The 15,265-nt window shown below is 40.1% G+C and overlaps 1 protein-coding gene across 1 annotated transcript; it reads left to right on the top strand.

Annotated features, from left to right (window-relative positions):
• The first annotated feature begins 931 nt into the window (after positions 1-931).
• On the top strand, positions 932-11,572 carry bmf2 (BCL2 modifying factor 2). The gene is made up of 4 exons (XM_055020118.1): positions 932-1,057; positions 3,524-3,760; positions 5,684-5,898; positions 8,295-11,572. Exons 2-4 carry the CDS (start codon positions 3,547-3,549, stop codon positions 8,409-8,411), a joined length of 546 nt encoding a protein of 181 aa, XP_054876093.1. The 5' UTR covers positions 932-1,057; positions 3,524-3,546; the 3' UTR covers positions 8,412-11,572.
• The last annotated feature ends 3,693 nt before the right edge of the window (positions 11,573-15,265 follow it).

Raw genomic sequence — 15,265 nt, 5'->3', positions numbered from 1 at the left:
ACAGTCACATGTCTTATCTGGGTTTGTTTGTTTTTTTGTGTGTGTGTTTTTTTTTTTTCCTTCCACGTGTCAAGATACACGAAACAGGAGGCAGGACCAAACAAACCTGATAGGCTCATTGCGTGTCACCAGGTTATACTAGGCAAAGAGGGCTGTTCTCTTAAAGGGCCAGAGACATTTATTTTTTTCCCTCGAACAACAACACAGGATCATCTTAAGAAAACTATGGAAAGGCGGTTTTGAATCTGTAACAGAGCAAAGGGGAGTAGATTTAAATGGTTAGGTCATCATGACATCTAGGGAAAAAAAGGAAAAACAATGCAAACATATCCTTCCTTATGTTGTTTACTTGACAGGACACAGTTTTGCGATATATGTATTTAAATCAATTGTATATAGTAATGAATACAGCACTGAACAGTTTATAGATACATCACTGACTAATATTCTAAACAGAAGCATTTGTTTTTGTTTTGTTTTTTCTGCTTGCAATTTTAACGCTTCCTATCTTAATGTCGAATAAACAACATACTTACTAGTACAAATACATTTTAAAAAAATCAATACAATAAAAAAAAATACAACCTAAGCTGCATTTTCGAACCTGTCAATGTCTTATTTGCATAACAACAGTGTGGCGCCTTTCACATTGAGATGGGCGGGCCATTTGTGATACAAGGAGGGGGAGAAAAAAAAAGGAAAACAACCCCGCTGCTGCCAGCAGAAGTCTGATACTTGTAATGCGAGAAGGTGCGCGGCTCCAACTTCTACGCTCCATAGGAATCAAGGAGACGGCAACTCGTCAAGATACCACCAATAACAACGGGAAGCGCTTTTCCTGGCGGTGAGTGTTTTAAAGCGCTTCGCATCTTTGTTGAAAAGCCCCGGGGAACAAAAAAGTAACGGACGAGCTCGCGCGCACACATTGTCGCGTGCGTCCATTTGTGGGACCAGAGTTTATATAAAGACGCGGAGTGGGCAGCCGGCCACGGGGCATGCCGGGGCACAGACACGACGAGCGGCGTTGATAAGCGGATATCAACACCGGGTGAAAGCGGTAGCAGAATTGTATTTATGTGCTGGTTCTGAATGATTGTTAAACATTCCGGTGTCATCGAGAGAGAGCACTGGGGGAAAGTAACGGGTGAGATTCAGCATCGTCCCGGCAGATGTTGACTGCTGTTTGGGCACTCTCTTCTGTTAGCAACTTTCGCTATAAACGTTACAGTGGATAGTAAACAGTTAGCTCACTGTACACGATGTGTTATTATCGCGGTTTCTGCTGAATGGCTGGTGAATTCGAGGAACACTTTTGTCCGGTGAGAAATCGTCTTAAAGCTCCCTAAATAGGTTTCTTGTGCAAAATTAAGATTAAGCTAGTTTTCGCTGTAACGAGTTAGCGACAAATTAGAGCTCAGGTCAAAGTTGTTGCACAAAAGTTAACCAGTTACAAGACTGGTTGACTTGTGTAACTTTTGTAGCAGCCATTTTTATCCACCTGATTCCTTTATTAATATGTAATCGCAGCCTTGTTGCTGTGAGTGCTGCTTGGCAGGAATGCATTGTGCTGTACATGTCAGCGGGTTGACGCGCACGGCTGTCCGGATTTCAAGCTGCTGATCCGGGTGCAAGCGCCACAGCTTACCGGTGTACCTCCGGAGGCTCAATAGCGGTTCAAAACAACTTGACTACACTTAGAAATCTTGACATGTTTATTGTAGTTTTTCGGTTTAGCACTCTATATTGTTCAGGCCCCTTACAGCCTAAATAAAATATTGAATTTTGTCATACAAATAAAAAAAATATTCCTTGATTTTATTTAATATTTTGCTAGCAAAAAAAAAAAGAAAAGGAAAAATTGGGGTGTACTGCTTTTAAGCAATAAACCCCAAACCTTTCAGCTTTACGTGTATTTGATTGATAGTAGTATGAAAGCAGTACGTGAAGAGCCGAGTCCCAGACCAGCTTTGCCTGTCGGTGAGCACAGATGGTGCAGCAGAGGGAGCCACTTTGTGCTGGGACTTTGAGCCTCTGACCATCAGCGGACTCACTGCCAGGCCTCCCCTGCAGCCCAGGGGCAGTGTGTCTCCGCGTGTGTGTGAGTGAGTGAGTGTCGAGTGTGTGATGCCTTTCTTTGTGTCTTCCTGTATTCTCTGTTTGTTTTTTATTTGTCTGACACTATGGTAATAGTGTGGCATAGTCCTCTGATGACTGCCAGTGGAAGTTCAAGACAGGGCTTGCTTTGTCACTGACACGCAACTTGAGAGCACACTTGATATTGTTGAAACTTGTTGCTCAGTTCACTTCATATACTACTTTCCTGAAGAAAAAGTTAACATTCTGTGGGATTGTCCTGAATTTAAAAGTGGTGTGCCAATCACACTATCAAATCAGTGTTGTTTTGCTATTACATGTTGCATGTGGAAAGATAAAGATATAAACGTTATATTTTTACACTGACTTCTTTTTATACTTCTCTGTATTTATTTTTGATCATTTTAACCTTCTTTCGCTCCAGATATGACATCATGCTCAAAGTAACTTTCACAAAGGGAAACGTGACTTCAGCCGCCTCGTTTGGTAAACACAACACCAGCGCTTCCAGTTTCAAGTTTCGCATTTGCACACCCTGCCTGTTTGTCTCCACTTACAGGCCAAAAAAAAGAACTACTGGCACACTTGACAGCGTGATATAACAGTTGTTTCCAATTTGGGCAGGCGGCCAACAAGGAAGAACGAGGAAAAACGAGTGCACACTCGCGTGTCCAATGGGCAGAGTGAAACTGGTTATCTCAGTCATGAAACGGTCGCTGCACGCACTGCACTTAACTGGCGGTTTAGTCTACAGTTTTGGTTTCACTCACACTTGATTGCCACTGGTGCGTTTGTAGTTCACTAGAACAGATAGGCATCTATCCGGTGACAGTAAGATTTAGAGAGACAACAACAACAAAAAAAAAACTTATATATTTTTATGGTGAAGCAACTCAGTGAATTTTCTGGCACTCACTCTGGATTTGGCTCATTATTCGAAAGGATTGGCAAAAATATGCTTGAGGAGAGCAGCAAAGCTTTAAATCCCCCCCTTGTGCAGGCTGTTTCCACAGCCTGGGTTCTGTTCAATTTTATTTTGGCTTATTCTGCATCTACTGTCTCCATTTACGCATAAATTTAAATACCCATCTTTCATGCTTCTGAGATGATCCACCTCTGCTTGTTTGTTTTCATTGTTATGGCATACATGTAAGCTTCTTACCGGGCATTATAATGAGTAATGATTTCTTCCTATTTAATGCAAATCGGATGAGATCATTCCATCTGCCACAGGGCAAAGTTTTCACTGAAAGCAGGATTATATTTAGAATTTTTGTTTCCTTTCAAAAGAAATCACCACTAACTAACAGAGCATATGCTCATAAACACTTAGTCATGCTTGTATATTTTGGTATTACACCAATTTCACGCCTAAAATCATCCCCTTCTAAAGTTTCCATGCCATGTATCCCCACTGTTTTGTCTCCAGGGAGTTTACCGCTGAGGCGTCGGATGGATGATGAGGAGGAGGACATGTCACTGCCCACCTCACAGCTCAGGGTATTACCCTTCGGGGACGTCAAGCAACACGAACAGTGGTCGAGCAGTCAAACAGTGGCCACGGTTACTGCTGCCGCCGTCGTGGCCACGTCACAGGACCACGGCAACCACGGCATCAACGCCGTGTCCTGCAGCATACACCTGCAGCCTCACGTGCCCTTTAACGGTAAGGAGTCGGGAGATATTCTGACCCTAAACAGGAAAAACAAAGCGATAAATATGCAGTACAGCTTCTTGGTGAAAGCTCGGTTATTAAAAGTTTCCTTTATTTAAGATCAAAATTTAATCTTGATTTTTCTTTTCCAACTAATAAAATGACATTGAATATCTACACGACTACTATAGCATAAAAGTATATAAATTAAGCTCAGAATCAAATAGTTATTTTAAACATTTTTTTTTCTGCCTTATCAAAATTATATTTATTTTATAATGTGCTATAAATGCATACCTAACTAAATTTAGTTGGTAATTGCATTACACTGTTTCTTTTTTTGAGGGGCTTTCCTTACAAGAGGTTCTTAAAAATCTAATTAAAGAAAAATGACAACAACAATTTCTTAGACAGATAAAGTTACACACCCACGTTGATAACAGCCGTCATTCTGAATCTAATAGCATTTTCCCATGTCTAATCCAATCCGCGTGACGTCATGTTAAGTAAATTAAATGAATGTTGAAGCAGAATGCTGCTTGTTTGTTGACTCGGCATGGGTGTATGAGAGCTACCTGTTGTTCTGGGCTTAAAATCATCACTACGGTAAAAACACCGCCTGTTGTGACCTTGTCGCTCATTGTAAACTAAGCAGTAATAGATGTCATACGCTTGGCTCGGTGCCACCCCTCCTTTGCAAACAAAGTCTGCTGTCGTGCATGATAACAACAAATACATTGTTTTTCCCTCTTAGCGGCATGACTGCAGGTACGCGCGCCAGAGGCTGTGAGTGAACTCAGCGACAGCCCAATAAAAGCTGGCAGTTCACTGAGAGTCTTGTTGATTTAATTAAGTGCTGCAGTTGTATGCTTCGGATCGGTCTTCGTGTTGATTTATGAACTCCTTATTTGTAATCTTGCTGATTTTTCTAGTTTCTAACTGAATCATATGTTACACAAAAGCCGAAATGTTAAAGTCTAAAGACTTTTATCAGCTCTTTTCCACAGTATGACCTCTCCTTAAGACCTTCAAAGGTCCACCATTCAAGTTGCCCATGTCCTTCGAGAATATTGCTCACTTAAGGATGCAGCTGAAGCAGTCATTGAATTCTTGGTGGCTTAGAGGTCAACATGAGTTTTTTATAGTTAGACCTAACTCTATGCCTCAGGCCAGGGTTGGAGATAAGGGTGGACCTTTTCAAGTTTGTGGGTTGTTGTGACTGTATGGCAGAACAATCATAGCGTGAAGAACACAAAAACATTCCCACTGTAAATAAGCTTCTTCAGGACGCCACTTACTTAAAGAATCAATCAATCAATCAAATTTTATTTGTATAGCACATTTTAGCAGCAAGGCATTTCAAAGTGCTTTACATCATAAACACAAAGTCATGCAACATAGAATAAACAATACATTGGTCCATCATTAAATTCTTAATTGGTTACGTTTCAAATACAATTCTAAACAGGTGTGTTTTTAGTTGAGATTTAAAGGAAGTCAGGGTTTCTGCTGTTTTACAGTTTTCTGGAAATTTGTTTCAAATTTTTGGTGCATAGATACTAAAGAAGTGTGATTTATATCACAAAACTGCATGTAGTAACTGCAATCAATGATTATTTTTTAATTTCCTGATATTTATTGCTGCTCTCGTGCAACAAGCACCAGAGAAAATAGAAAAAATTACATTCGTGATAATGCTGTTAGTTTCATTATATATAGATATATAAAAAACATTAATTGAAATTTATTGAGTCAAGAATAAATCAAAATTCTTATCATAATAAGAAATATTTAACAATCCATGATAAACAACACAACAAATGCCCAACCGAATGACTCATACATTTTTTTTTCAAAAACAGAAAGGAGTTAAGTATTTAATATAAAAAAAAAACTAAAATAGAAGTTTTAAGAAGATTAATTTGATCTTTTTAGGCAACGCTGGATCGCCCTTACATCTTCCCGCTCAGTTTGTCCCCATGGAAGACCGAGGAGGAAGGCATGTTGTTGAGGAAGAGGACAGAGGGGCGGAGGACGATAGGATGGCACAGAGGCCCGAGGTGGAGCCGATGGGGCTGAGCGCCGAGGCCCAAATTGGCCGTAAACTCCGGGAGATTGGAGACAAGTTCCACCAGGATCACATTGAACTGGTAAGCCTCAGCTCTCAGCATTGAGGTGAATCCACAATAAACCAGTGAAGTGCCTCAAAGATACAAGGGGATGAAAGTTAGAGTACATAAATATATTGTTTGTTTTGAAATAGCTTGTGAGGTGGGGCAAATTTTGGAACTGATGAGTAATATTTAATTTAAACACATATTTACGTGGTAAAGCCTATAATAAGCAGATAAACAAGCTGGGTATTGTCCTGCCTGTGAGTTTTAATAGTCATGTTCATTAATAGGTACAGCTAAAGATTCTTATCAGCTGCCCTGTCTGTTCTGGAACGGAGGCTGCTTTAAAAGCAAGGTGTGGCTTTTGAGAAGCGGTTAAATGCGTAGTTTCGTAGAAAAGGTGAGAATTGCTGAAAGACCAGAGAGACCAAAGAAAAATACCCTAGTGGAAGAGCAGAGTTTGAAGAATGACGTTGCAGAGTTCAAAGATGAGCAGGTGAGATCGATACTACTGTCACAAACATTAGCGCCGCAGCACGTCTGTGTCTGGGTAGACTTTGCCGGCTGTTTATACGCGCGTCTAAAAATAGATTCTGACTCACACACTTATGAACACAGCCAGTAACATGACGGCTACCCACAATACCTCACTTGTCCCGCCGCCTGCCTCAGCTCGTGCGTTGTCTGTGTGTGTTTTGGTTTGCATGTGCAACTCTCCAGCAGAGAGATAAGAGAGAACTTTCTTTTATTTTCCTGATTTGTCAGACGTCTGAGCTCAGATTGGTTTCTAGCTGGTGGAGGAATATTCCATTGGGAGAAGCCTCACAAATAACCCGTTATTATATCCAATCACTTCCCTATGTTGCTATTGTTAGACGTCTGAGCCTGCTTTTCAAGCAGAGCTTACCATTACAGGCCAATGTGTGGCTTTTTGGCTGGGTGAAGCAAACTTTACTTGTGGTTATATTCATTTTTAAGAAAAAAACCCACCCTGACATTAAGCTAGAGGGGTAAACATTCACATTGTCTTAATGGTTTAGGGAATAATAAGCAGAAAATAAATTCCACACTGTTCTCCTCTACCTATAAAAAACGAGTGCAGAAAGATGAGCTTCACGAGAAACACTGGGTTACTGTTTAAATAAGCCTAGTAGTGTAGAATTAAGGGCAATTAGGGACAATTAGAGTACATTTAGTGGTGCTGCTTAAATTCAATCCAGTCTGCCGGTTCTGCATCAAATAGCCTGTGGCAGAGTCTGATTCCTAGACTGGTAGGGACCCTGATGAAGGGAGCGCTTGGAGTGCTTATGCAACGAGCTGCAATATCTACGGGTGGAAGTTTCAGTCCCAGTGGTTGAAGGGAGGCGGGAGATTCCCCAACGCACTTAAACGAGTCCAATCAGGGTACATCATTGGTTAAGAAAATAACACAGCAGATCCAGTAACCTGATTTACTTTTCGAAATCTGGATTCTGTCACAGTATTATCTGTAGTGGTGGATGTTATATCATAGTGAGCGTGTGGAATCTGCACAGCAGCAGATTTAGCTGATTTCAGCTATTTAAAACATGTGATCAAAAGCTTTATTAACTGTTTGCACTTGCACAAAGAGGTTGATTCAAGGCTTGGCGTTGCTTTCTCAGCTGAACACTGATGCCCTCAACTGCACCAAAGTTTCTCTGTTTGAGGCTGAAAGTTGTGTCTGTGCACTTCAGTGGCTGCAACCCGTCAATGAGCTCGAAACTCCACCGACAGCTTTTGGATTTTGCAACATCTTTCCTGCACCTACAAATATGGCCTTGTCACGTCGCACACTTGTCTCGTAGTTGTGTTGAAATGATCCAACTAATGGGCTCCATACACTAGATGCAACGGCAGTGACACAAGTTGAACATTTTTAAACTGTTGTCTTTCTCACGTTGCAAACCCACGTATGCACGTCTGAATGTACGATCTCAAATGTTGCCTCCTGCACATCAAGCCCTTCATCATCAACTGATGATGCAGAGTCCTGCAGCCAGCAGCTTCCTCCCACCTGAATTTACCACTATAATACAGACTTTGTTTTTCTAGCAACAAACCTTTCAGTTTTACCGATTTATGTGTCGATATAGCATTGTGTCCCATAAAAACTAACATTTTTACTAAATGTATCTTAATCTTAAGGTACTTCACAAAACCTCTCTTCAGAAAATCATAACGTTCCCATTAAAGACAGCAAATATCAACTTGTTAAAATTACTATAGATTCCAAAGAATAATTTGACTAATTTGTTTTACAGAATGTTTTCTGTATACAGGCTAATGTTGTGGAAACATTCAGCGTAGTTGGTCTAATCCTTCTCACTCGTAGGGTTTTACCTCACAAGGCGTTATTCTCCTACTGATAAGTGAGATTCATTGGCACTTTCTTCTTCTGTTTCCTCTTACAGTTCATGAGGCATCAGAGACAGAACCTGCCCGTGTGGATGCGCCTTACAATCGCCTTCTTCGGCTTTTTATTCCCAAGAGAGGATCTGGTGCCACACCTGAGGAGAGAGCAGAGGTGAAGGGACGTTGAGCTGGCCTTTCACTTTGGCCTTTGTTCTCTAATTTGAACCAAGGACTCGAACTTTAAAGAGATGGCACTGAAAGATGGAACGACGGGTTTGGATTTTGTTTTTTCTAACTGAATATGAAGATGAGATGAAGAAGACACTGGTCACCGCTGGACGGAGACTGATTACTGTTTTTTTTTTAATTATTATTATTATTTTGTTAGTTTGTTTTGTTTTGTTCTACATCTCCGAGAAGAAGCCATTTTGTTTGAAGAGATATTTTGGAAATATTTGTAAGATGACCTATTTTGTACAGCAGACTGCTCTTTTTATCTGGTGTGTCGACTCCTGAAGGACCTCCATCTGTCCAGGGAATGCCTTACTCTCTCCTCCTGCCGCAGTAAAATGCCCTTTTGCATCAAAAATATCATGCGAGAGAGAGAGAGAGCGATAAAGATTAACGTTTAGGTGACAAGACTGTGGACATTTCCGTGCTGAAGTTAAAGACGCAAACCTTTGAAGAAAGACTCAAGGCACATTTCTGAGTTATTCTCCTAAAGACAAAAGAAAGCCCTGTACTCACCGTTCACCTCTCCACATTGGCTCATCAAACCTGCCGGTCTGCTCAGATGCACGTTGAAAATCAACTGTTTGAATGAACCTACTTGAATTGCACGTGCCAAAGAGATTTCCGGCACCACGCTTAAAGGTCCGACGCAGTAATAGTTTTGGGGTCACGTGTCTGGTGCTCTCCACCTGCAAGTCCTGAGACCAAACAAGCACAAACCAACACAGGCCCAGAAGCCTCACTCAGTCTGGGATTACCATCAGGGATCCGAGAACAATCACCTGAAAAGCTCCGGATAAAAACGCCATCGTTCTCCCAAACGTCCAGTCACTCGCCTGGCTGGATCGACAATCGCAAATTTTGCCCTTTGCTGCACTGCGGCTTCGAGCCAGTCGATCAGATGTATTGGCAATCAAGGCGGGGTGGGGTTTGTTTCTCTCCAGCGCTGTTTCGAATGCGACATGTCTCAAACTGCCAGCTTTACTTCTGTACAGTTTAAAAACTAAAATAAAAAACCTCTTACGGACATGGGAACACATTCATACAACCTTTGTGCAGCGACTCACACCAACACAGCCACTATGTGTCGATGTAAATTCTGGAATAATATGTTAGAGATTGATCCTTTTCGGCATCATATGGGATATAGAGTCATTATATAAACATTTGAAGACACTGATTGTTTTTTGTTCATCTTTTTTTCTTTTTTCCAGGGAGTAGTTAGCAGTCATGCTATCAGATAGACTTAACTCATTCAGCTGTATTTGGTAAAGAGGAGATGAACATGAAGTGTGTTACATGCTGTCAAGTTTTTTTATTTCGTTTGCTATGAGAGTAGCTGAGTTTGTTTCCTGCAAACACTGAACGCTGAGCCAGTTTAGATGGTTTGGATACACACTCATCTGCAGTCCAAAGCACCACAGATACACTCACTGAACTACTCCCTGAAGATAAATTTCATTTTTGTTTCATCTTAAGTAATTTATTCTAATTTATTTTGTGCGCAACTGCTCAGTGCTACTGTATAGACGCCGTCTCGGCTTGTACAGTCCTTGTTCTCCTCGTCGTCGGGGTGCGTTCAGTTTTCAAAGCCTGCGTGTGAGTAGGTTGGACTAAAAGCCATGTGCCTCGTGCTCTCTCTCTCTTTTCCTCTCTCTCTTTTTTCACGCGCAAAAACGCCGTGAGTTGTTACAAATTGCGCGAAACGACAAGACAATCAAAACTTGCATAATAAATAAACAAAAACGTGTGCCTTGTGAGTAAAAAGACCTGTCCCGAACATCATCCTCATCAGCACTTGGCATAGTTCATCCCAGAGTTCAGCGGTCCCGACTCTACCGTTTCACAAATCTCACGTAAGCTCGCGAGGCACAGGCTCAACCTTTTTGACACCTCTCGGCACGAACGGCGACCTTTGTCACCTACGCTGAGCCCTCTCAAAACCAGAAACGACTATTCTTTTGCAACACACACTGTAAAAAGGTTTCCGTTCATTTTTATTTTCTGTTTTATCTATACTGTATTTACTTACACCTCTCTCTTTCTACTCCTGTGCTGAGCTTTCCCTCTTGGTTGCTGACTGATCGCCCCGACCCGTTCGGGTTTTTCGTGCTTTATGAGCTGCGATCGAGCGAGGCTTTGACGGAGGAGACGAGCCGCCGCGGTGCCCAGTATCGTTTCTGTTTGAGATGAGTTGAACAGCCGCTCCATCGGAGCCTGCCGTTATTTTTCCACCGTGTCAACCTTGGCTGAAGTGAGACGTTTCTGTTCAGATCTTCAGGGTCATTGATATTAATATCAGTTTTGTTTTGGGGAAAAAAAAACGAGAAAGACTGTCAAGTGTTGTGATTTGATGTTTTTTTTCCTTTTTTGTTTTTATATACATTTTTAACATGAATTTGACACACCGGTTGCTATCTTTATACAACAAATTTTACATACTGTTTTTTGTAAGAAGAAATACCTACAACATGATGTTTTTGGTTTTCTATGATTACAGTTTTTAACATATGACATTACTGATTTTGGATATTGCCAAGTCTGCTGTGTCACTCAGTTAAAGGGCTTTTTAATATATGTAAATGGAGTTTAAAAAAAATGCATGTCCAACATTCCTGGAGATGAAATCTATATCCTAAAAAGTTTGAATGTAACTTAATTGAGTGAAAATCACAATAACGCTTTTTACTACGTGAACCGAACAGCGGAATCTTTCTTGAGACTTCTGCGCTCAGCTGTATCGTCTTCACCTTCTGCTTTCTTTGCGTTCAGAGTGGTCTCAAGGATTTCACACTCGTGTGTGTCCTGATGAAGTGAGACCCAGTCCAGATGTAGCAGTTTTTCCCTTTCTGACGAAAGCATTGGCTGTGTTATCCTTGGGACTGCTCTGCGTCTCCTGTGCAGATTTTTTGAACCACGCAGTTCACTGGAGCGATGGGGGGATTTAGAGGAGGAGGACAGGCGGGATATTTGTTCTTTTTCTAGTGCAATATGCTGTACATAAGAGCTTGGCTCACCAAATCTTACAGTTTCTCTTAATTTTGTTCTGTTGTAAAATGGGTACCATTGCTGTTTTGATTTCTATTAAAACTTTATGAACTATTGAGATGTTCTGTGCTTCATTTTGTTTGTTCACAACAAATCCAAATCATGACACACTTTTGTTGCAGAAACTTTAACTAAAAAGAGCTAGCATCTTTCATTTGTCCTCGTATTAAAAACAGTCTTCACTGTCCAATCAGGCGTTCTTGCGGCGTTAGATTACTCTTTATTTTAGGATTATTATTTATGGAATGGTGCCTTGCTTAAAATAGTTGTTTTGATCAGTTTTATTGATGTAGCCAGAGTTTATTGCAATTAAAGAACAACATACAGGCTCCCTTGCGAAGTTAAATAATGTTAATGATCGTCATTTGTTACGACATAATTACGTAGCACTATGCTTTAAACACAAAATTGAATAATGGCACTTCTAATAAGCATTACAACAAGAAAACCTAATTTTAACTGGATAATAATGTTGGCATTCTTTAAAGAGTGATCTCTACAGTCAAGATGAGGACAAAATCTCAGAGACACAGATTACAAACAACCATTAAAACACACACACATCTAAGAGCAAACTAAAGTCACCAGTAAAAAAAACACTTTAATTGTTTTTGAACTGTGGGGTAAGCCAGAGTGCCCAGAGAGAAACAACACATACACAGGGAGCCAGAACTTTACTGCTGCATGCCAGCAGTTTTAACAACTTCTCCACCGTAAAGCCCTCAACTAAAAAGATCAGGATAAAGATAAAGATGACTGCATGACTAAAAACACTGATTTAAACAAATAGGTCTTCAATTTTGACACAGGTGTTCACTGACAACGCCTGTCTAACATCTGATCCGTGATGGAAGATTTGCGCACCAGCTTAACTTTTGCAAATGTTGGGAACTTTTAGGAGATAACTCAGGGAGAATTTGTGACGGTTAACCAGCTCAAACACAAACAATTCAGAGCCATTGACTACAGGTAAAAACCAACTGAGATTTAGAAATGAATTTGCATCATTCTCATAGAGCGATACAGCCACGTCATTATGGATGTGCAATTTTCGAACATGCATAAAAATCTTCACCATCCTCTGCTGGATGGTGAAGAGGATGGTGAAGATGTACTCCTGTATTACTGAAATGCAACATCTGAAATCCTCGCATTTTTTTCAAACCTAACGAACGCAGATAAACATCTCAGCACCCTGAGGGGACAGGATCGCTCCTTTATGATGGAAGACTTTGGTCAAAAACTACTCCAACTCTTCAAAGGAAATTACAGTCTTCCACAGAAACAATGAAGTTGTTGTATTTACATTTTGACTGCATCGAGTAGCTGAACATTTTTAAAATACAAGCCCCCCCTGAATCTGCTTCAGGAGCACAGCTCCTTATGAAACACCACTGTTTTATCCTTCCCTTTGGGCGTGAGTGAAATTCAACTCATCAGCCTATTCAAATAATAACTTTAAAAACAAAAAATAGACCCTGACTTACCATAAATGTGTTTCAGATTAAAGTCTCTGAAGATTATGAAAGTTAAACTAAATCCAGACAGGAGCAATCAAGATAGGTCATTTAGGAACACACTCTTAAACTAATAAACAAAGCTACATTGACATTTGTAAAAAAAAAAAAAAAAAAAAAAAAACATTTAATTTGTCATGCACGAATTCCTTCACAAGGTTTTGGCTACATTTAGCAACAACCGCCCCCCACCAAAAACAAATAAAGACTCCTCTGTGACTTTACACCATTGATTTAACTCTAAAAGTCCCTGAAATATTAAATCAGACGAGATAAAGGGAGCTTTTCATGATTCCTGGCAGTATTGTTGGAGCCAATCACTACATTTGGTTTCTAACACTACTGCATGGTTAAACACCGCATGGGTCAAATTGACCCACGAACTTTATTGCTGCACCCCAGAAACAAACATAACAGGCGGGTTAACTGGTTCAGTTACAGCTGTCACCTCTCGGGCATTTCCTTTGTCTTTTACCGCTCACACAGACAACACATGGCTGATGCTGCTCTGACACAGCAGTGCGTTCATGTGAGATCCAAACGCTCATCACTAATTTCTGTTACTAAACTGTGTCTGAAACCGATATGAAGCATCAGCTTTCAGGTTTCGTTCAGCGTTTTCCAGCCTTTGCCCGTGATGAACAGTGATTTAGTTGTTCCCCTGCCTCCACGCTCCTCCCGGTTTAAATTGACGGCTCATTAGAAGGCTCTGCAGAAGTTAATGACCTGTCAAGGAGTTAATTAATTCATTTGAATTAGGTCTGTGGGAGCAGACCTAATTCTGTGCTCTACAGTCAGTGGCAGTTTCTGATATGGGCCATATGGGCAGTTCTCCAGGGAAGCATCAAAAATGGGACGCGAGCACAGGAACACCAAATATTACACATTTCCATTTTTATACTTTCAACAAGTTCTCAATTGCTTTTAGGCATGTGCAATCATGCCTAAAAGAGCTTGTTGCTGAGAATATATAGAAACTAGGTTACCTTCTTGGCGTGGACCCTGACTACGTTTAATTTTATTAATCTCAGATAATTTGGTGCATTTTGCATTTAATGGTTGCACGGGTAAGGACCTAGTTATACCCAGGTTGCTGGTTCATGCAAGAACATAAATTCAGTAAATTGGGTATTCTAACCCTGGATATATATATATATATATATATATATATATATATATTATATATATATATATATATATATATATATATATATATATATATATATATATATATATATATATATATATATATATATATATATATATATATATATATCACCCCTGATTTTTTTTTTTTTTTATGTTCAAATGCCACGCTTAGAGATCCAACATTTGATTGTGAAATTGCACTATTAAGAGGTACTTGGGAACGCTGTCCCAGAAGCTCAACATGTCCTCTTTTATTGCCTCTAAAAACCATTTGATATCTGTTTGGAGTATTGATTTATTGGAATGATCTTGTTGAACAACACAGTCTTTGGTTATGAGTCCAAACTTGGGATTGGAAGGCCTTCTCATTATCCCTGCCCCACCTCCCTTCAATTGATCTTGACAGGCAAAGAAAAATAATGTGTTATTTTGCAATCAAAGAAGACTTATGTTTTTATCAGGTTATGTGTCTTGGTTGAGCTTTCACATGTTGAGTTTCCGTTCCTCTTCAGTTATGCAGATATATCCAGATAAAACAAACCAGGTTGGTCTAAAAAATCACTTATGACTCTTTGTTGCACACATAGAAATAACAAGGTTAATCAAAAACTAAAGGCATTTTCTTATCTATATAATATCAATATCATTAACTCATCATAATTAGACCAGTGAGGGGGAAAAAAGCAAAAATAGTTGAATCCTTTGTCATCGTCAAAAAGTTTATTTTGTTTGGAGTTATGCTGACACGAATTGTAAAGCATTTTATCTGACAATTGTCTTAAGCTCTTTGCCACACCTTAAAAATACATCCTGAAGTGCAACATAGACGTTCTCACACAGCTATAGGTTTATGAGCACAAAACAGAGCCTGTGCTCCTGCCAGCTGAAGGGAAAGTCTGGGCTTGATGGTAAATACAGACAAGTGAGTGTATGTGTGTTTGAGAAAGAGAGAGAGAGAGAAAAAAAAAACCCAGGAGGAGGAGGGTGGAGAGGGGCTGAGGGTCTGCTTGGCTCAGCAGTTTTTTTTTTTTTTCTTTCTTTTATTTTTTTCTTTTCTGTGCACAACCCTGACAAAGACCGTTCTG

Source organism: Poeciliopsis prolifica, unplaced genomic scaffold (genome assembly GCF_027474105.1).
Source record: "Poeciliopsis prolifica strain line A6 unplaced genomic scaffold, Auburn_PproV2 SCAFFOLD065, whole genome shotgun sequence".
Classification (NCBI taxonomy): domain Eukaryota; kingdom Metazoa; phylum Chordata; class Actinopteri; order Cyprinodontiformes; family Poeciliidae; genus Poeciliopsis; species Poeciliopsis prolifica.
This window is presented reverse-complemented; position numbering and strand designations above follow the sequence as displayed.